This window comes from Tenebrio molitor, chromosome 2 (genome assembly GCF_963966145.1).
Source record: "Tenebrio molitor chromosome 2, icTenMoli1.1, whole genome shotgun sequence".
NCBI classification, from domain to species: Eukaryota; Metazoa; Arthropoda; class Insecta; order Coleoptera; family Tenebrionidae; genus Tenebrio; species Tenebrio molitor.
In genome coordinates this window covers 27,380,624-27,403,936 of record NC_091047.1, presented here as the reverse complement: position 1 = coordinate 27,403,936, position 23,313 = coordinate 27,380,624, and the positions used below count along the sequence as shown (strand labels likewise).

Sequence of the window (23,313 nt, the reverse complement as noted above, 5' to 3'; positions counted from 1 at the left end):
ACAAAAATTGAACCCACGTTTTAACAAAACTGGTTAGTTGCCAAAGTACTGAACAAATCAAATCTACCTTGTTAAATTAATGCAAAATGTCAAATATGTATTATTTCAGGGAAAAAATCGATTTTCAATAAATAAAACATTATAATGGCGCTCGTGTGATTTCTCGACTCGATCTACGACTTCGCCGTGCAATTTTCACACTCGTATTATAATAATGCCTTTATCCCACTAGTAACATAAATGACTATTACTCCTTTGATTCTAGTTTTGAAATTTGTATTGTGTTAAAGGGTTCTTTTTCTGTTCCAGATAACCAAAGTGTATGCTTAATAGCATGTAAGTGTTGACTGAGGAGGGCCTCGGCCCAGCCCGCGTCCACAGAAGCCCCCATCGCAATGAATGCTGCACTCATCGTCAAATTTCAATTGCTGCTCGTGCTCCACCTCCTACTCAAATTCCAATTTACAGTCGGTAAGTGTGTCAAAATCGTAAACGGCCCCTATTTGACTAGTCAACGGTCGACAATTAAACTCCAAGAAAAAAAATCAGTACCTGGTAGTACTTCGAGGCTAGACGTTACGAGCGAAAGTACCGATCTATCATCGTCTCGCATCATTGAAATTTCGCGTGAAAACGACAGCGGCAATTTATCAATCATTTATTGTCTAAATTATAACGTGCAGAAACTTTAATTTATAGTTTATCGATGGATAATGTGGGAAAGGACATTAATCACCGTCGGTTCTAAAAATGGCGTTTAAGTGTGCGAATGCACTTCCTAATGACAGTAACTGCGCCGCCGCCCGGGGGCCTTCGGCTCGAATTCAAACAGGACTAGCTCTAAATAATGACGTAAGGTGCACTTTTTCGATTTATCGAGCACATAATTCTGCATATTAAGTCGATTTATAGGCGTTTTACGGCTGGTTTTACGGCCGGTACCGCCGACCTATTTAAATTTTATTTTATTTTATGTGAAATTTTTCAGTTTACAAAACGTTCGTCGAGAGTAAGTAATTACCGAGCCGTGATCGCCACTCGATAATCATTTTTCAGGAGATAATTATACATCATACCGATACGATAACCAGAGTGGTGCAGATAAAGTTGTAATTAATTGTAACGCTGGTAATGGCCACACTACATTGTATCAAATTGGTGTATTAAGTGAAACTTTATACATAAATTAAGGCTCACAATTAAAGAAAGGCTAACTACCCGTAGCAGACGTACGCCGGGAGCGTTCTTTATTATTGTTTTCTGTTATTTTTTTAAATTTAATTAACAACTTACGCTCGATTTCTTGCGGAGGGAAAGGTAGCAACGGATTCTCCAAAGTACTTATTATGGAAAAATAAAAAACTCCGATCGGAATTATACAGTTGCGGGATTCAAAGCTGCAGATCTCGGCTGTAATCAAGCAGGGACGGTGTTTGCGAAAGCGATGGGAAATTTCTGTTTGGGCCGAACGAGAAAACCCAACCGTTTTACGATATTTTTACGATATTTATCAATTAAACTATGAAAAATCAAAGAAAAGACGATGAAGAGTGAGTTAAAGGAAATGAACGTAAACTTGTAACACGTGTGTTCTCCTCTTGGAACTACACGTGGTCCCATTTTGTTTGTGTATTCCGACGAGGTCACAAGTGACGCAGGGATTTTTTTTTAACTGCAACTGACAACCTACTGAAGAGACTCACCACACCTGTTGACGATAATGAAAGTTTTTGAAAGTATTTGAAAGCTATTGTGTTTAAGGTAGATGTTCTTTTAAGAGAAAAATCAATGTAAATAGAATGCTTGGTGAAAATCTGGCTTTAAAATGTGCAAGAATCTTTTCATGCAGTACGATCCTGTTCGAAAGCTACAGTGGTGAAATAATTTCTATTAAATAAAAATATAGATTAATTAGAGATAATTAAAAATATATTAGATTCTATTATGAAATTAAAAAAAAAACTGAAGAATATAGGTAAAGAAGAAGGAATCAGAAATGACAAAAAAATTGAAAATTCTAAAGTTTAACCAAATCCTTAAAGGACTTTTTTTGAGATATGAGCTGAATTATGATTTAACAAAACTGCTATATTTGTAGCGTACAGAAATATTTTATAACTTTTACAAATTTGTTTGAACAAAAAGGATTATGCTAAAGTTTTTTTTTTATGGTTTTGTACAATATCATCAACAGAAAAAGATAAAGGGCGCTTATGGAAAACAAAATTTCTGAAACCATACGGCGTAACTAAATAATTGTTAATTTTGACATTTACATACATACTATGTAGTTTTAAAAAATGGGATGGAAGAAAATGGTGACTGGGTTTACCATACATAACGCTCTCGAAGATAAAATACAATTTTTCATCTTCGATTACCGAGATACATAACATGAAAAGTGGTATATAACTAAGTATATAAAATTTTCAGTTTATATACCTAACTTGACATCTGTCAAAATTTACATGTCTCAAAATTTACAATTAATTCATGTTTTTCAAAATTTTTGCCGAAACGAACACACCTCGGCCAAAAAGTGCTTTTTGTCATCGCCTGTTTTCAAGTTTTGGCTCGCCGCGACTAGAAAACCCAGACTCGGACGAAAAAGATGCATTTTTTGGGCCTTGATACACAAATAACTACATATTATCGTCTTGTATAATAAATAACTAAAGTCCATTCAAAAATCGAAAAACCACCACCTGTTGCTTTAGGTTGGTAAAATTTAAAAAACCCTAGCTAGATATTTTTTCATACTATGTTGGTTGGTAACTATAAATTATGACATTTATTTGATTCAAAATAAAATTCAATTGCTGTGAATTTCGTTCATATTGTTTTATTAGCAGCACGTTTCATTTATTTATTAATTCTTATTATTTTTGCTTAAACATGAACAGAAAAACAAGACACTTAATATACATTTAACCTCAAAATTACAAGTCTCAACAAATTTTACACTAGACAGCGTTGCCGATAGTAATTATCGAGGAAAATGCGACGTTGGTGGTTTTTTTGATTTTTGAATGGACTGTATTCTGTGATATTTTTACATAATTTGTGGATCACATTTTGTAAATTTTGTTAAGAATAGTTTATTAGCGATTTTAATTAATTTTTTAACTCTTTGAGCGGTATGTTTCTCCGTAGTAGAATTTTGAAAGAAATGGAAGAAATATAAGAGAAAGTTACCAACTGTTGCAAGACGGACTAGCAAAAATCTTCAGACATTTCTGAAAGATCCGTTACCAACTTCTTCAATTTCCTGGAGTAGACACATGACAGGAAACTAACTAAGACGAAGTAATTTTGAACCTCCTTTCCGGAATTTCAAATGAATTGCTAAAATTAATGAGAATTTTCTTATTTCATACTTTCCTCCAGAGTTAGTCATAATGTTAGTATTTTAGTTTTCACTTTCTTTATCTATTGTTATTTCAGAGTGCAAACAATCTTTAATTATCTAGAGTACCTTTAAAAATGCACGTACAAAAAATGGTAACTAGTCATAAACCAATAAAATTTACAATAAGTTTGAAACTGAAAATTTCCCCAAAATTCCCTGTTACTGTTTTTTATCAACAACCACAATGAGTAATTTTCACGTGAGTTGTCATTTTATGGCACCTAGGATTCAACAAAAATAAATGAATTACACATTTTTTTTCCAGTGATGTGAAAATTTTTTCTTTTATTAATTTTTAATAGATCACACTTTTTTGAAAATGCGTTTCGATAACACCCTATAGATATTATATTAGTATTGTTTTTTTTTTCATTTAAGTGTTCAACAAAAGAGCAAAAATGAGCAAATACAAGCCATTCAGAATTTCATTTTTATGTATTAGATATACGATAATCGTAATCGGTTGAAAAACTTACAATAACTTGTAGTATTTTTTACAACCACCTGAACATCTAATCACACCCAAAAGGCGGAGAATAACATGTACAGATTCTGTATTTTTTTTAAGATAACTACCTTGTGTAAATTTGCTAAAGAAAGATTCATTGCTCGTTAAGTTTGTCAGCAATATCAATTTTTTCCAAAATATTGGCACAAAAAAAGTGAAAAATTGTATCCAATTAATTTTTTTAACGTCCGTCAAAAAAAGTGCACGTTTTTTCATTTGTTTGCGTTCATAAAATACGTGATTTTTGAATCGGTCAAGAAGCCTTAAAAAAGGTGCCATAGCGGTTCATTTTTGCACGCATTTTGCGTTAAAAAAAGTGCCGTGTCATTTTTTAACGCAATTATAAAATTTTTCATTCATAATTAGTAGTTTTTTTAACGAGTTCGTATGTAAATTGGGATTTTTTTGGCATGAGTGGGCCAGGAGAAAATTTTCAAGTTTTGAGAGTGTCGAAAAAATTGTTATCTAAACTTACGGGCGCCAAAAAATTTTTGTATTCAACTCGTTAGTAAAGTATCTTTTTTTTACTCAACGGATTTGCGCACTCGCTTCGCTCGAGCAGCAAATTTTCCTTCTTGTGAAAAAAGTATGACTTTACTCACTTGTTGCATAAATAACTATTATCTGGAAACATGATTTCCTATAAATTAAAATTTTTAAGTGAAAGTATTTTACTTTTCTGTCTTTATTCCTGATAAAGTTGCTTGTTAATTTTTTTTTTTTTAATTTTCTCATAACGTAGTTCAGAAAAAAAGCAAAAATGAGTACAAAGAATGCAAGAATGACACGTGACAAATAATAAAATATAAAAAATTAGTTTAGTATTAAAAAGGATTATCGCGGATTAATGAATTGTTCAGCAAATAGATAATAATAAACGTAAGTAATAGGTAAGTAGTGTGAATACCATATTATGCAAAAAAGCAAAAAATAATAGATAATGAACTAAGGAATAATATGTAAATAAAGGCTGTTTGGAGAAAGTTTGCTTTAAAAATAAACTATTTTTTTCTTAACGCATAAATTTCAATAAATTCCTCTCTGCTTATGTATTTTACATTCCTTGATTTTCAAATATCAACCTGCTCTTTTTATATTTCACAATTGTGAATTATGTAACCAGAAACAACTTAGAAATATCTGCTCCCCAAGTGGATACTTTTTTTTTATTTGTTTTGAAAAGAAAATATTCATAACAGTTAATGCTCCCCAAACCATCGCGAAACCTTCGCTTCCGCACAAGTTTTAATGATTTTACTGAAAGGTTTTTCTGACAAGAAAACATTTCTTTAAATTAGGAATTTATCAAGATTACTTCGGAAATATGTAGTATTATTTTTCAAAAAATATTTAACTGTTTTCAACAACTGAAATATTGTTAGATCTTGGTCGTATTAATTCAGCTGTATATGTACATTAATATTTTTTGAAATTCTCTCTCTCCCTGTTCATTTTTTATTTTAAATTTAAACAGAACTAAATAAAAAAATTGCAAATGTCTTACACAGAGTATGGTATATATTAATTTAAACCTGTATTTGATCCCCAAGTAAAGTTTCTTCAAAAAAATTTCAGTGTCCTAAGTTTAACCGTGTGGGTACAAGAGCAATTCGAAAATTTTGTAACTGTGGCCACTGTTAAGAATGAGGTGAGCTTATCATTTGTACATCCAACAAATAAAAACTTTTCGACTTTGAGTGTAGATTATGCATTATTTGTGTACTTTTTAATACCAATGTCAGCGGCCCTCAATAGTGCATTTCAGTGGTTTGAATGTCATAATTTTTTTCTCACTAATTTTTGTTTTAAATACCTACGCTTAAAGATACGTTCAGGGTTTGCATAATGCAGGGTTTGAATATATACCATACTCTACTACACCCTGTATGTACTCTCACTCACTCTAAATTTTACTTGCAGTGTATCACCGGTTAAAAAAAAAAACAAAAATCAGTAGAAAAGTAGAACTCAATTTGCTTGAATGAAAATAAAAACTAGCCTGTTGCACACTCCTTCGCAACCGCTTCATCGTCTGCTCCAGCTGAAAAATCGTATAAATACTCTCCTCGTCTGTTGTCCACTTGGAGAATCAATAAATTACAACTTCAAAGCAAACTTAAATAGCCCTTGATTTTTTAATTAATCGCGTTGGATCTAGATTGTGCCAAAATCCCAATTATCGTGGATAAGTCGACGAAGACGATCGGAAATACGTAAGGCGCTTCTTCGTTGCTTCGGTCCGTTGGAACTGGCCAGGAGCGCCTCTTTGTTGTCATTGATTTATGTGCCCTTAATCATTAACGTTTGACAGGTGGCGTTAATTTTCGTCAAAATATTTTCCATTTTATAACACGGTGGGTGTCGCCGGACTTGGCAAATAAACCAGAGTGTCATAATACCGGAAACTCTTATTTTACCTGCTTTCACAAGAATAATTGTAATAATAGCCATGTTTTTTATTTTTCCATTGGTCTAACGAGAAAAATTAAAAATTGAGAAGTACGAAGTATGACAAATTTTTCAGGAAAGAAGTATAAATTTGTACCGTGCGATAAAAAAAAAAAAAAAAAAGTCAGAGTAGGCGAAAATGGTGGTTTGAACCAATCAAAGCATCAGAATAGCACAATCCAGGTAACTCGATTTTTTTTTAATTGATCGCACGTTATTATTAAATAATTAAAAAACAAATTTTTTATTAGCTATAATAAATCTGTGGCGGTCGTGAAAAAATAGGTAGGTAAGTCGAAAATGTTAATTTTTCAGGGCAACGATTCAATATTCCACATCATTCCTAAAATCCTGTAATTAAATAGAAACTTCTTTCTACCTGTACTTGCTTCCAATATAAGTAAATTTTAAACTGTGAAAATCTGAATTATTTAATTCCATGATTTAAACATCGTTAACTCATTTTTGAAATTATTTGACTTACCTACTTTTTCACGACCGCCACAGAAATAATAATAAATCACTAAATATTTAATTGTAATTTATATACGTAATTTTTTATTATACCTGAATCAGAATCCCTGTTTTTGACACTAAAATGCGTGCGAAAAAGGGCTTTTAAAGCACTCGTCGCGCGTGCTTTAAAGGCTTCCTTATAAACTTGTATCATAATATACTATTAGACTATTACATAGTTGTGCGCCGTGAAAACGAATTGTCTACTTGAAAAATTATAATAGTAAAAGAAACGATGACACCATAACATAATTATTTAGTAAAAATAAAATAAAATTGAGTACAAAAAATTATGTCGAATATCGAAAAAGAGGAAAAAACAAAGACAACAAAGTACCTTCAAATGGAATCAAACAGCAGAAAATAAGGTAGATGGAGAAGTGTTAAATGTCTTATAGCCACTGTATTATTTATTCCTATTATTGAATAATTATAAGAACTGACAATACTAGACCCTTCACAAATTCATAAACAACTAAACTGAATTTTACAATAACAATTACATACTTTAGTTCAACGTATTGTTTATGATACAAATAGCTTTTTTGTAAGGAATAGAATTTTATTGTAAAATTGTATTGGAAAATATTGAAGGCAGTAATTCGGTTAATAAAGCCAATACTTGTGTTGTTTGTTTACATTAGATTTTTATTAAATTCCTGAACTCACTTAAGTATCTCTTTTATGCCCGACCTAAAACTCTTGACTTGATTTCCTTAATATTGTCGGAAACATCAAGAAGTTTTCGAATGATCAATTCCACGCAAATTGATTTGTTTTCGTTCTCGACCAATACAACTCAATCAAAGTTTTAACCTTGTTTTGCTACTAAACGTCTTAAATCACATTTAGGATTATTTAGATGTACTCTCGGTGCATTTGTCCCGTCTTGGCGTAACACGCGTCATGAGCGGGGATTTGTGTATAATACGTTAAATTAATTTGCATATTTATTATCGCCCATGAATAATTTAGAGCGAATTTGTGTCATGTGTGTTGTGAATCGAAGCGTGTCTAACGCGGATCCGAGCTTTGACTCTTACGGAAACGCTCCAAGTTTGACGAGCCGGCGACGAGAGCTTTTTTCCCGGCCGGGTCGAGAGCTTTCGACGAGATTGTTCCGTCGGCGAAAACAAAACCGTTGAGGAGGAGTAAACCAATGATTCGATACAAATTGCGACATCTCTTTTAAATTGATGACAGTGTCACCCGAAGCCGCTTGTCAAAACAAAGCACGCCGACGGTAAACAACGAAAGACGTGTATCGTGTGGCAGATATTCATCATAATATTATGATATGTCTTTTATAAATAGAAAATGCACTTACTTTCTTCCTTCACTCCACCGGAATAAACCGACCAAGGCAAACATCCGTCTAGTTATTTGATTTAGAACGTCCAACAGGTTACGCGCGCTAATTATAGATGGCGTTTTTTCGACTTGTGCGGAGATTACCGATAGGTTGTGAAACCTGGGGACTATTTTGGTGAAGGTGACAGGTTTATTGACAAAACGAGACGCCAACTGAGATGACACTCGACGCTCGAGCAATTAACGAGAGGGGTGCTCGAGTGCACTGCCAAGTTGCAGTCAATTACTGCAAATAAGAACCTCGAGATGCAAATTTAGATGAATATTGAAACGTCTGGTAATTTATTATCCATCTTAAAATTTATCCCAAAAAAAAAGAGACGAGTCCGTAGCTTTCTTAAGAGAGTTATGGAGTCGTCTTCTTTTTTGGGGATACTATGTATAAAATTATGTAATACGTTCCAAAAAACATCTTTTTTTTGGTATTTACATGCTATAGTTGGTTGGCGTTGAAGAGTCGATTGTGAACTCCCGACGGATTAGGAATCAGGTATCTAACCTTACTTCAATAATAGCTGTGCAACTGGATAATCTACATTTTAAATAAATGAATAGATTCCAAATGCTCTGATAAATGTTTTGGCCGAACACTGTGAAAAAAGTTAGATATTTATCCTCGTTGCAACAAGATAAATGTTCTTTAGTTATACTGTTGGTCATAAACTCCATATTACATAAAAATAAAAATTTCACGAACCTTAAAACTTGTTTTTATTTTGAACTGTATTAGCATCAATTTCCTTAAATTGCATTGTTCCCTTTTAAAAACTTAAAAAAAATGAGCACTTTGATTGTCATTGTCGTCATCATTTCTTCGTTTTAGCAGGGATCCAACTTCTGACACCAGTGTTATGAGACCTCGTAGTGGAAAGACAAATGCACTTTTCTTCTTAATGTGTTTATTACTCAAAATACTCGATTTTATATTGTATTGATGTATAAGTATTAACGAAGTGTTAACAATAATGGAATTCGAAGGAATGAATTAAAAGTTATAATCGTAATTTAGTGTCTTGTCGAGAGTGATGGTATATATATATCTTGAATGGGTGATAAGCGGTGTGAAAAGGTAACTGTTCGCGCGACCAAATTCTCTGTTTACAAGTTTATAGTTCAAGTTGACATAATTGTTGATATTACACATTTGTAAGACATGTGTAAGACAAAGAATTTTGGTTTGTGTCGGGGTTGATTGCCCTTTTGTTTTCGGAGAATGAAGATAATAAATAAAATCAAATAATAAGCTTACATTTCCATTCTATGATAACATTCTTATAACTAAAGGTTGATGTTCTATAACACACCTCCCTTTTTAAAAGGTTTGATGATGATGATGAGCGTCAAACTTAAATGGGATTTATGATAGTTTTTCACGACTGGTGGAGTTTCTGGGTCGGAGGTTATATGGATTTGAGACTACAGGTGGTCTTTCTTCTTCTGTTCTTGTTACGGTGTTGTTTTCAGTAACAGGATGAAGAAGACGATTGACAGCATCAGATGCAGAGAATATGTTTGTTTCATCGGTGCTAATCTCACGAAGATCTGCCATGCTGATGGGATGTGGAATCATCACGACACTGTTTCGAATTTGATTCTTGCTATTACGACAATATTCGATTAAACTTCCAGACTTAGAAGGCAAGAATTTTCCAAAATATGGGATCCAAGTACAGTCACAACAGTACCTAGAACAGCAGCTACAAATTATGATGATGATGGTGGAGACAGTTAATATTCCAATGAGTAGTCCAAAAATGCTATGGTGTTCAGCTAAAAATGGTTTGTTGACTTCCTTGGCTAAGATTTCGTCAAATTGTTGAAGCTTGTGTTTGGCATGTCGGAGTGCATCGAGATCGGAGTTATCAAATTGGAGAGGTCGCATTTGTGTTGATTCAAGGAGATCTTCTTTCTCTATGCAGCAATTGTCGTGGTTGATATTGATTTTTGGGATGTAGTTGGTGAAGTTTCTTGTTATGTTTGAACTTGCTACTAAGGTAGTTGTCATAGTGTAGCAACGACATGTTGGTTGAAGTTCAAAGATTCCTACTCGTTTTTGTGTGACGTCTATGATGTTTTCGGTGTTGGGTTGACAAGATATTGTTGCATGTACGGGTCTTGAAACAACGTAGATCCATTGGTTGGGATTTAAATTGTGCCAAATTTCCATGCTGGCTTTGACAGATTTTGTATTGCAATCAGATGGTATGTCCTTGAGGTCTTCAGTTCTAAGGCGTACTTCGCAGATAGGACGTTGTGAAGAAAGGAAGATTACAGGTACGAAGCACATAAAGGTTGATTCTGGGAGCTTTGTGCAAGAAGAGAGATCTCGCAACTGCCCATAACGTACTCTCGTCACGCTCAACAACAAATAAGGGTTTGGAGGATCAATGTAGGAGAAAATGTTTAATTGATTAGATGAGGAAGGCAATGGTACTAATTTGTACAATGCAAAGCTTTCATCATTGACTAAAGGAATCTTGATTACATAAATTAAATTTTGGTTATCATATATTACGGAAATTTTACTTAAAGAGAAATAATTTGAAAATTTTGTGTCATCCTCGATTGATATTGGAAATTGGAAATTTGATTGCAGTTGAATTGTTCTTAGTTCATTTCTAAGATTAATTGGAGTTACAGCGAATGGATGTAAAATATTTTGTTTGGCAAATAAAATTGAAGCAATTATTACGTCAAATTCTTCATTTAATTCTAAGACTAGGTGTAATAATAAATCTATGTGGCTTGTAGCACGTTCTGCAATTATTAGTTGATTTACTTTTTTTGTTACTGATTTAGTGAAATTATTGAATGTTTTAATGTTTGCATTCAGCTTGGTCTCAATTTCTTTGAAAGATTGAACAGAGTTGTTATAACTAATGATAGCTGAATTCATGATATGAATTTGTTGTCGCATCAATGTTAAAGTTTCACGATTTTTATTCTGAAGTGTTTTAATAGCAGCGGAATAAAATTCGGCATCATTTGCGTCGGGTGCACCAATGAGCCATTTAAGTCCAGTAGAAATTCCGTTAAAGAGACCTCTTCTTTGACGAGATGTATGAACTGTGTGTTCAGTCAAATGAGCTATCGTCTCAAGTTTTTTGTTGAGTTGAATTATTTGGAGTTCAATAAATCGTAGGAATCTATTGCAAGAATAAGCTTGTCCGTTAAAGTTTTCACATTTTTTTACAGATTTCAATGCTCTTAGGATATAAATCTTTAATGAAAGTAAATTTTTCTTGGTATAAACTTAGGTTAGTAAATGAAAGTAAAGATAAGAAACTATTGTATATTTTCGCGTTGCCAAGATTTTGATAAAATATACCAGGTTTGTCTGTGATAGGAGTAATGGTGTATGGATCGGATAAGGACAGCGTCCCCGTGATTATTAAAAGTAGAATTTGAAGGATAAAATTTTTTTTCATGTTTAGGACGAGTCTGCAACAAATAGTTTCAGTAAATTTTTATGATACGTTACGAATTTATTTTTTATTTTCAATGTAACAGTTTGGTTTTCATTGATTCGTATAATTTCATAAGGCCCTTTAAAAGTTGGTGATAATTTTTTTATTTAGACCGGGTTTATTTGATTTGTCTAATACGAGAACGAAATCGCCAATATTATAGTGATGAAGATCTTTGGTGGTAATATCATATCTGATCTTTGATTTTTCTTTACTTTTTATGATATTAGATCGAGCGATGTCAAATGATTTATTTAGACGTAATTTTAATTGTTGATGGTAATCTTCATACGAATATCGGAAATCAGGTGCGTTAGTTATAGAGTGAGGTAGAATGGCTTTATTTGCGAAAACTAATTCATATGGGGTATAATGCGTAGTAGAATGGATGCATGTATTATATGAAAACATGGCAGTTATTACAAATTCGTCCCAGTTAGTTTGAGATTTATTAATAAAATGTTTTAAGTAATCTTTTAATGTTGAGTGAGATCTTTCAAGGGCTCCATTACTTTGAGGGTGATAAGGTGATGTAGTAATGTCACGAATTTTGAATAAGGAATTTACTTCTTTCATTAATTCGGATTTGAAGTCTGATGAGTTGTCTGTTACAATAGTGTAAGAAATCTTTAAATTATAAAGCAATTATAAAGTTTATTAACACGTCAATACGGTAATTAACAATTCTAATACAAAAATGAGAGGTGATCTCTTGTTAACATGTGTTTCTAAACTAAACTAAAATTCCTTTTCACCCCAACACGGTGTAATATAAACAAAGCTAGATGATAATGCGGGGTTAGGCGGGTGTGTCCTATTGGATTCCCACGTTATCATGACGCCAACCACTTCAAGCAGGTGCCCTCCCGAGCCAAGTATCCCGAGGGGTAAGCGGGCGAGTCGTACCTATTGGATTCCCGCAGCTCCTTATCAGCGTTTGGATGTTGTCAGAGCCCGATTTTGCTTACACTCGACCATCCTGACTTCGTAGGCCGTCCTCGGACTGTTCCGTGTTCGTCTGTGGACAAACCTCATTAGGAACAGATTATTAGAATATTATACTCATCTATCAATTTATACTGAAGTTGTGAAACTCCTATCAGGTTTACTTGTAGCACTGACACTTCGTCAGCCATTGGCTTATACCATCGACACCCCTTTGTGTCTTGAAGTGGACTTGATCAACTGACTCTCTATAGGACTTTGGGCTGAAATACCGGCACTTTGCCAGCCTTGAACTTAACTTACTGACACTTTGTCAGACTTATACTTGGCTTACTGACACTTTGTCAGACTTGGACTTGGATTACTGACACTTTGTCAGACTTGGGTTACTGACACTTTGTCAGACTTGGGTTACTGACACTTTGTCAGACTTGGACTTGGATTACTGACACTTTGTCAGACTTGGATTATTGACACTTTGTCAGGGTAGGATTATTGACACTTTGTCGGACTAGGATTACTGACACTTTGTCAGACTTTAACTTGGTTTGCTGACACTTTGTCAGACTTTAACTTGTTTTACTGACACTTTGTCAGACTTTGACTTGCTTTACTGACACTTTGTCAGACTTTGACTTGCTTTACTGACACTTTGTCAGACTTTGACTTGCTTTACTGACACTTTGTCAGACTTTGACTTGCTTTACTGGCACTTTGTCAGACTTTGACTTATATTACTGACACTTTGTCAGTCTTGGACATTTGCTTACCTTGCATTGGTCTGGACTATCTCGTAACATAACCCATGGCTTCAATTTGTCAATGGCAACAACCGTTGTGTAGGCCTTCGTGCCCTCTCTTAGGTCTGGTACCGGTTGCAGGCCAATCTGTCTTCAGCATGACGAAATCGAACCTTTTGATTCTTTTGATCCTGGCTGATGCGATTTGAAACTTGTTGTCTTATCTTATGTCAATCAAGTCATTCCAGTTCTCCTTGGACTTCACCTAAAACATTTGACTCGGCCATGGCCGTTGGCTTATAACCCACCAGCACCTCCATTGGGGTCATCCCAATAGACTTCTTATGAGTGCAATTGATGGCACTCTGGACTTGCTTCATGACGGTGTCCCACTTATCGTTTGGCTTCTCACCCGAAGCAGTGACTAAGGCGGCCAAGATGGTTCGGTTAAAGTTAAACCGTTCACATTGCCCATTGGATCGAGAAGTGGCGACGGCGTGCAACACATGCGTTATGTTATAGTTCGTACAAAATCTTTGAAAAGTCTTTGACACTACGGTTACTTATAAGTCTTTGCGGTACACCGAACAAATACTTTAAATTTGTTGAAACTTTTATCGCGTAACGGGAAGGTGGTCACACACAGGTTCAATCAGGGTAAATTTAGTGAAACCGTCGACAATCACTAGGAGATACTCGTACTTGTTTCCTTTCGTACTAGTAACGAATGGTCCAAGGTGGTCAACGTGTATGGTGTGAAAAGGGGTTGGTATCTTCTCGATAGGGTCAGCGTACCTTACTATTTACCAGAACTTTGTAATATAGGCAATTCTAACAAGAGCTCACTCGGAAAGGAAGAATTGAAAATATATATATATTTTTTTTATGAATTAACTTGAGCTAGATTTGATAACGTATTAATTTACTACGTTAAATGACATTATATTTTCGCCAACTGGCAATTTTCTTCTCTATGCCCTAACTTCCTGCATCGAACACATTCAATTAGCGGCTTAGGGCAATCACGGACCATGTGACTTCCACGGCAATTAAAGCATGAAAGATGGTTTGAGTGGTTGAGTTCGTCTTTGCGGTCGTATTTAGAAGAATTGCCAAGGCCAAATCTATTAAAATTCTTATGCGATATCCCAGTCGTACTTCTGGAGGGTGGTGCCGACGAAACCCCTCCGCCGCCCCGATTTGGGATATTGCGTAGATAACTTGCGACCTCACCGACCGTCTTAAAAGAGGCCGCTCGCAGCGACAATTTCAAGTTTTCGTCGTTGATACCCTCAATGATGCTGTCGATCATATATTCCGGCGGAATATCTAATTTCAATTGATTTAATTTGGACACTTTTTCAAAACAGTAGTCGCTGAGGGTTTGATTTGGTTGCGGCGCGTAATTCGCAGCGTCAACTAAATGTCGACCGAATTGAACCGGCGTTGGAAAATTCTTAATTATTAGACATTTCATTTCGCGCCATTTCAAACACGGACTTGGGAGAGAATCGTACCATTTACGCGCATTTCCTCGTAAACGATTGGTGGCCATTTTCACGACAATCCTCTCGTTCCAATCGTAAAAACTCATAAGATCATCAACTTTTCTCACCCAGTCAGATGCATTTTGATTGTCGGTACCTGGGTCAAACATCGGAATCAGCGTCTCGTCGATTGTCACCTTCAATCCGGAAGAAGCACTGCCAATTCTCTTTTGCAAGGAAGAGAGCTGCTTCTTCAGCTGCTTAATCTGCTTTTTATCGCCCGTTGAGGAGCTGGAGGAGCTTGACTCAGACGATGACGAACCAGAAGACGACGTGGATGAGGCACGTCGCCGGCGTTTCGACGTCTTTCCCATAGCTGTCTGGTTACGTCACTACGTCACTACTGATCGTTTTGTTCTGTCACTTCGCACAAGAACTGCTTAACTAACTTGTCACTAAATTGGCACAAGAACGGCTTATGTCTGTTTTCACTCGTTCGGCGCGTACTTGGGGTATAATCCCACTTCTGATTTTGTAAGAAATCTTTAAATTATAAAGCAATTATAAAGTTTATTAACACGTCAATACGGTAATTAACAATTCTAATACAAAAATGAGAGGTGATCTCTTGTTAACATGTGTTTCTAAACTAAACTAAAATTCCTTTTCACCCCAACACGGTGTAATATAAACAAAGCTAGATGATAATGCGGGGTTAGGCGGGTGTGTCCTATTGGATTCCCACGTTATCATGACGCCAACCACTTCAAGCAGGTGCCCTCCCGAGCCAAGTATCCCGAGGGGTAAGCGGGCGAGTCGTACCTATTGGATTCCCGCAGCTCCTTATCAGCGTTTGGATGTTGTCAGAGCCCGATTTTGCTTACAATAGATTTAGGGATTCCGAAGATCATGATAAATTGAAATAATTTTTTTGTACTCATAGCCTTGAAAGCAACGCTTCCAACATCCAACGCTCGCTCCAAAACGAGTGCTTCCCGGTCGACTCGAATGTAAAAATTGCAAAAAACACTGGCCGTTTGAGGCATTCAAAAAAAAATCTGTCTTGATAATAATAAAATTTAGTTCATAAAATACAACTTCCCTGGGTTTTCCTCCATTAAAAAATTACGGAAAGATTTATAATCGTTGAAAATTGTTCCTACAAAATTCACAAATTATTGCAAAAATTGAAATATCAAGTGAAGCAATTGTTTCCAATAACCAAAGATCACTGCCTACTTGGTTTTATGTTCGTTTATGTTTAATGTATTAAAACAAAAAATTTTAATTTAATTTTCGTACAAAAAATATTGTACGAACCACTTGCGTGAAGACATCTTCCGTTCATTCGCGCATTAATTAAAGGCACTCGCTCCTTCGTCGCTCGTGCTTTAAAAAATGCGCTCATGCGGGAACATCGTCTTCCCGCACTTGGTTCGTAAATAACTATTCTGCGATTGTTTTTGCTTCGTGATTTGTTATAGCTTGAGCGTAAGAAAATTTCGTTAAATCGTCTTGAAATGTTAGTATGAATCTATTACCATTTTCGGTTATGGGTAAAGGACCTACAATATCTAAAAATATTTTTTCAAAAGGTTGCTTGGCAGTTATCTCCATTGGAGCTTTAGTTGGGTGACGATTGACTTTATTAATTTGACAGTGAATACAACTCTTTATAAATTTTTTGATATCATTTTTCATATTAATCCATTTATATAGTTCCTTGATTGATTTATATGTTTTTGAAAAACCTTTATGTCCAGCTATGCTTGTGGAATGATGTTCTTTTAAAATTTTTGTGATTTCGTCTTTTGTTTTCGGTTGAATTTTTGTTTTATCTACCAGAAAAACTTTGATTTGAGTTGATTGAAATATGAAATAAATTAATTCATGAATCATATCTTGCTTTAAATTTTTATTGTAAAGTGTTGGATTGGTAATGTAAATTTCTTTAAGATCTGTTTTAGTTACTTTATTTCTTAGGTTAATCAAAGTGTAAAAGAGGTCTTTATAGGTGGGAACATCAAAATGGTTTAGATGAGTGAACAATAAAAATGTCTGTTGTTTAGTAACTGTGTTTGTTAAATTTATCGTATCATACAGATTTATTTCTGGAGGAATTGAAACTAAATCTTGGATTTGACTTAATGTTTCGAAATATAAGTTACTTTCATCTAAATCTTTCGATATGAATATGGCATTTGGGTTTTTTGAAAAAAGGTTAGTTTGAAGACATGGGATTTCAATTAATTATTGATTTTCATAATGAAATCGAATGAAATTGTCATAAGTATCAGCTGTTTCACTTGTGTTGTTTAACAGTACAGGGTTTCGAGATAAAGCATCTGCGTTGGAATTAATTCGTCCAGGTTTATAAAAAATTTCATAATCGTATTCTTCGAGTTTTAGTCGCCAATGAATTAATCGAGAGGATGGATCGGTGCAATTAAAAAGCCAAATTAAAAGTCGGTGATCGGTAATTATTTTGAATGTTTGTCCATATAAATATGGTCGAAAATGTTTTGTCGCCCATACGATAGCTAACAGTTCTTTTTCAGTTGTACTATAATGACATTCAGCATTATTTAGAGTTCGCGAAGCATATGCTATAGGTAGATCTTTGCCTACTTCACCTTGTGATAATATGGCGCCGATTGCGAAATTAGAAGCATCAGTGGTTAATGTGAAAGGTTTCGTGTAGTCTGGATATTGCAAAATTGGTTGTTTTGTTAAAGTTTCTTTGAGATTGTTAAATGATTTTTCTTGTTCGGGTCCCCAAATAAAAGGGATATCCTTTCTCAGAAGATATGTTAAAGGTTTTGCAAGCAAAGCAAAATCTTTTATAAATTTTCTGTAATATCCTAACAAACCAAGAAATTGTTTTATGGTTTTTACATTGGTAGGTGCTGGATATTTTACGACTGCTTGAATTTTTTCTGGGTTTGGTTTTACTCCATTTTCGGTAATAATATGGCCTAGATAGCTTATTTCTTTGTGTAAAAATTCACATTTATCTGGCTGTAATTTTAAATTGTTAGTTCTGAAACGGTTAAATACATTTTTCAATTTATTATTGTGTTCTTCAAGAGATGATGCGTATATAATAACGTCGTCAAGATATGTAAAACATTGGCTACCTTGTAAACCGCTTAATACTAAGTTCATTAGTCTACTAAAGGTGGCAGGAGCATTTTTTAATCCGAATGGCATTCGTAAATATTCATAATGACCATCAGATGTTGAGAATGCTGTTTTCTCTATATCTTCGGGTTTGACAGGAATTTGATTGAATCCGGAAGCAAGATCTAAAGTTGTGAAATATTTACAATGTCCGAGCTGATCTAGTATGTCGTCAATGTTAGGCAATGGGAAGGAGTCTCCCACAGTAAAATTGTTTAATTTTCGATAATCGGTAACCACACGCCATTTGCGTTGACCGGAGGCATCGGATTTTTTTGGAACTACCCAGAGAGGGCTATTGTAAGGACGATAGATGGTCGAATTATTTCTTGTTTTAACATTTTGTCAATTTGTTTTTTTACTTCTATTTGGTGAATTTTTGGAAACCGATAGATTTTTGTTGATATTGGGTTTGGATTGGAAGTTTTGACTTCATGTTCTAATTTCGTAGTGTACGTTAAATTGTCTCCTGGTAAATGGAAAATATCAGTGAAAAATTCACAAATTTCAGATATTGAATTCTTTTCTTCTAGATTCAAATGATTTAAGCGTAGATTTTCTTGTAATAGTTTAGATCTGTTAGTTAAATTTTCAGATTGTTTATTTTCTGTGTTAATGTCTAAGTGAAAACAATTGTTGTCCGAAAAATTATCTAAATACAAATTTAATTTGTCTATTCGAATTTTCTTTTCAGAAGTGTTTAAAATTGTAGTGAAAGCTGTATTATTTTCAGTCACCTTTAAAATTGCTTTAGCAAGATAAACTCCATCGCATATGGGGATTTCGGGAGTTATACCTTCTGTAATATTTTTGTTTAATATTCCGACTTCAATTTTGGTTACAGACCGTGGTGCTAGAAAATAAGTGGATTCACTTCTTGGATTTGAATTAAGATAAATTTGTAGTGGACAAGGAGAATCTTTAATTTTTAGTTGTAATTTATTGTAATCAATTTGAGCTTCTTGTTTTTTCAAAAAGTCATTTCCAAGGAGTCCGTCAAAAGGGATATTGGCATTTTCTTTAACTATATGAAATTTCATATCAAGTTGGTGGTTGTTTAATTGAGGTTTTAATATTACACTTCCGATCGTGTTGACTGATGCATTTGCGCTGAGGCCATTTAAAGTTAAAGTTTCATTTGGATTGTAGAATAAATTTGTTTGTTTTAATTTTTCCGTTCTAATAAGAGACACATTAGCGCCTGTATCTAATAAAAATTTAAATTTTACTATTCCATTTTTTCCTTCATGGGGAATAATTACATAAGAAATATTGTCACTTTTTGATAAAAAGACGTCAACCGATTTAGAAGAATTTTAAGAATTGGCATTATTTTGTACATATTGATTGTTGGCAGAGTGATAATGCTGTGAATGAGGTGGATTATTCCCATTTAATGATTTGTTTGTGTGATGATAACCATTATTGAATGGCTTGTCATTGACACTTTTAAATTTGGAGTCGCCGTTTGAATTTAGATACTGTCCTACAGGCACGGTCGACACCTGGGACTGAAGAGAGTTTAAATGAATTTCTTGTTGATCAGGTGAATTATGCGTATTTTGATTTGTTTCTTTTCGTTGGGAAGTAGAATTAAATTGTCGATTTTTGTGACGATTATTATACTCGCGTTTTCTACATTCGTTAATTAAATGTCCAATTTTTTTGCAATAATTACATATTTTTGGAGAGTTCTGGTTTTCGTGATTTGGACTTGTTTTTGAGTTTGATCCGTTTTGATTGAAATTGATATTATTCGTAGATGACGAGTTATTATGTTTCCTCGAACGACAATCTTTAAAATAATGACCAGGTTTATTACAAAAATTACATGTTTTTGGATTATTTTGTCGTGCTCTGAGATATTTTTCTTCTAAAAGTGCTTCTGATAGAGCGTCTGACAGAGTTTTTGGTTTTGACCGACGTAGAGCCATAGAAATTTCGTCTGATGAATGCAAAATAAAACGTTGTAATGCAATGTCGCGAATTGTTTGTGTCCGACCAATCAAGTTTGCGTCGTTAGAATATTGCAATGTTACAGAGTTTAAAACGCGTGTTTGAATTTGTTCTAATCTAGTATAAAATGAATGAACCGATTCGTTTCTGTTTTGTTTGATGCTACTTAGTTCTTCCATCAACTGTGTTAAATCTTTGTTATCGGCAAAGGCTTTAATAAGAACATCTTTTAATTCATGCCAGTTACGAAATTCTTTTTCTCTAATTTGAGAGCGAGCTGAACCTTTTAATTTTGAAACGATAAATGCTAGTATTAATTCTTTTTGTGAACCTTGACACAAGCCATGTGCATTTTCGCAATCTTGGAGGAAATCATAGAATTCACTTTTCTTTCCCGAAAATGAATCAGGGATCATGGCACGTATGTCAGCAAAATTATGCATTGGAGGATTATTTTGAATGGGAGTTTGAGGAGTATTTGAATCAGGCATTATGAGTAATCACCAGAGTACGCAAAGCAAATGAGAAAAAAAATCTCTCTACTTACGGGAAAAGAAGACAGTCAATGACCAGGGATTTCCTGATGAGCCTTTGAGGAATCTTCAAAAAATTTTGGGATAGAATCTGCACGATTTCTTCGTTTTAGCAGGGATCCAACTTCTGACACCAGTGTTATGAGACCTCGTAGTGGAGAGACAAATGCACTTTTCTTCTTAATGTGTTTATTACTCAAAATACTCGATTTTATATTGTATTGATGTATAAGTATTAACGAAGTGTTAACAATAATGGAATTCGAAGGAATGAATTAAAAGTTATAATCGTAATTTAGTGTCTTGTCGAGAGTGATGGTTTATATATATTTTGAATGAGTGATAAGCGGTGTGAAAATGTAAGTGTTCGCGCGACCAAATTCTCTGTTTACAAGTTTATAGTTCAAGTGGACATAATTGTTGATATTACACATTTGTATAAATATAAGACAAAGAATTTTGGTTTGTGTCGGGGTTGATTGCCCTTTTGTTTTCGGAGAATGAAGATAATAAATAAAATCAAATAATAAGCTTACATTTCCATTCTATGATAAAATTCTTATAACTAAAGGTTGATGTTCTATAACACATTGTGGGATAATTTTTTGTTTTGCTCAATTTGTTATTGCTTCGTATTTATGTTACAATTTGACAAATTAAAAATAAATAGCGGAGCAAGCACCATTTATCACTACCAGACTTGATCGGTTAAATAGATTGTAAATTGCAATCCGTACGTGTCAAACTGATTTTCATCAGAGGTGACAACTTACCTACCCACAGAAATGACTAAAAAATAAAAAAAACCTAAGTGAAACAGTGCATAAATATAATAAGTAAACTTAAACACGATGTAATTTATAGCTGGCCGTATGATTTACGATCGACCTTTCCCGATTGCATAATGAGCTTAGTATCACTATTCTGCGGAGGCAAATTTATCTCGCTTTGAATGACCCTAAAGCTCCTTGAGAAATAAATTGTTTACAAATAAACCAGGAACGGTGGTAAAAAATAACAGTTTACGCGACATTCGCAACATTGTAAGAAGATTTACTCGTATTCTCGTCTGTTTTTCTTGATTTAATTAACATGCGATATATTGTTTATATTTATTTAAGGACAAAAGAACAAAGTCCACTAATACGGGATGCAACTGTCGGTGTCTAATTGCAAGAAAAGAAGGAGGCCTTGATTTTCTTAACATTCTTTGTAAAAACCTTCTTAGATTAATCAATACAGATTTAACTGTCAAAATTAGGGTCTCATATGTGTCAGTAACAATTTTATTTTTAGTTTCTAACAGTTTCTATACAAATATTTACAAATAAAAACAAAAACAAGTTTCTTTTCAGTTTTGACGTACGTAGATTTTTATCGTTTCCTTCTTTAATTTTGGCAACAACCGGTGTCACTTGTAAATTATCCATAAATCAGTCTCAGCATTTTATTTCAGAGAGTGATCAGAATTAAGCGAAAACTTAAAATAGCCTCGCAATGAGAATGAAAAATACGTGGTTGATAAATTTGACAGTTAGTTTTATTGCGTGCGTAATGTTTGGAATGGGTGATGTGCCATGTAACTAATTGTCACATTTGTCACTTCTAGATTTTTAAAGTGCATCGCGTTTCGGTGTATTTATCTTTCTTTCCGCCTGTTTAAACGCTTTAGATGAATATACCCAGATAATTTACAAATGATGATTTAATTAATAACTTCCTTAAATTTGTTGATTTATGTAACGCAAGAATTGGCAATACGTTTTCTTAATATTACAATCTTTTGTGGTAAATAAAAGAAACAAACAGACGGGTTGAACAAGTAAAAATGAAGAGTCGATCCATTTTTATTGATCAGAAAATTGAAAAAATTTGGAAACAAATATTATTATAATTCAAGGCATAACTGAAAGATATCTTAACAACATTTTTAGAATAAAATTTTACATTTAAGAACGGAGAAGCTCGATCATTTTGTATGAATCGTAATTTTAGAATATGCGGTTATTAGAAGAAAATTGTTTAAACTTAACCCACAAATTTTGACACCTGTATGAAATTTACTAATTGTGAAAAGCATTTTAAAATGTCACTGACATTGTCACCTAATATTTATTACTTTTGAATTGTATCCAAGAAATAAAAACAAGTAGCACAACATACAACATGCACTTGAAAATCATAAGATGAAATTTGAGTAAATTGCATAAATCTGTTTACAGAAGCTTGAACCGCTTACTAATACTACTCAATTCCTCTCAAGAAATGATGTAAATATGTAATTCAATGTAACATTTTTTTTTAATATCATTTAATAGTAGAACATTTGTGAAGCCTGTAATGAGTCATAATAGGTAAGCCCTTGTAATCCTCCGAATGCGTAATCGCCATTACGCGAGAACAAAATACGATACAACGACGTACATTATGTTTATTTTCACTACCAGAATTCATTTATTAGTTCTTTTTAATAAAAAACGTACACTAAATTGAGAATTATGATATTATGTGTATTGCACTGCAACTCTATAGTCTATACTCTTTTTCATAATTTCCGAATGCAGTTTTACAATAGGACAATACGTGGGAATAATTATTATTAGTCATTACTCACGGCAGTTGGTAATGGATATCAATATTTTACAGTAAACGCATATGTCATGAACGTATTATGTACTTAAAAGGAGTAGAAACAAGTACATATATGTACTCGTATTAACGCACACGGTTGGTAAGTTCGATAAAACAGAGTG

At 33.8% G+C, this 23,313-nt stretch overlaps 2 protein-coding genes across 5 annotated transcripts in view; one reads left to right on the top strand and one right to left on the bottom strand.

Moving 5' to 3' along the window:
- Fs (Follistatin) overlaps window positions 1-23,313 on the top strand; it is a 102,845-nt gene that overhangs the window by 33,581 nt on the left and 45,951 nt on the right. For all 4 annotated transcript variants that reach the window (XM_069038232.1, XM_069038231.1, XM_069038230.1 and 1 more), the window contains one exon: window positions 310-471. In XM_069038232.1, coding sequence (XP_068894333.1) covers window positions 396-471 — 76 coding nt within the window. In that variant the 5' untranslated portion in view covers window positions 310-395. The remainder of the gene's footprint in view (window positions 1-309; window positions 472-23,313) is intronic.
- Window positions 12,329-16,339, bottom strand: LOC138124039 (uncharacterized). Its single transcript, XM_069038953.1, has 2 exons — window positions 13,435-16,339; window positions 12,329-12,737 (listed from the first exon to the last, which is right to left on the bottom strand). The coding sequence occupies exon 1, from the start codon at window positions 15,263-15,265 to the stop codon at window positions 14,345-14,347; it is 921 nt and encodes a 306-aa protein (XP_068895054.1). The 5' UTR covers window positions 15,266-16,339; the 3' UTR covers window positions 12,329-12,737; window positions 13,435-14,344.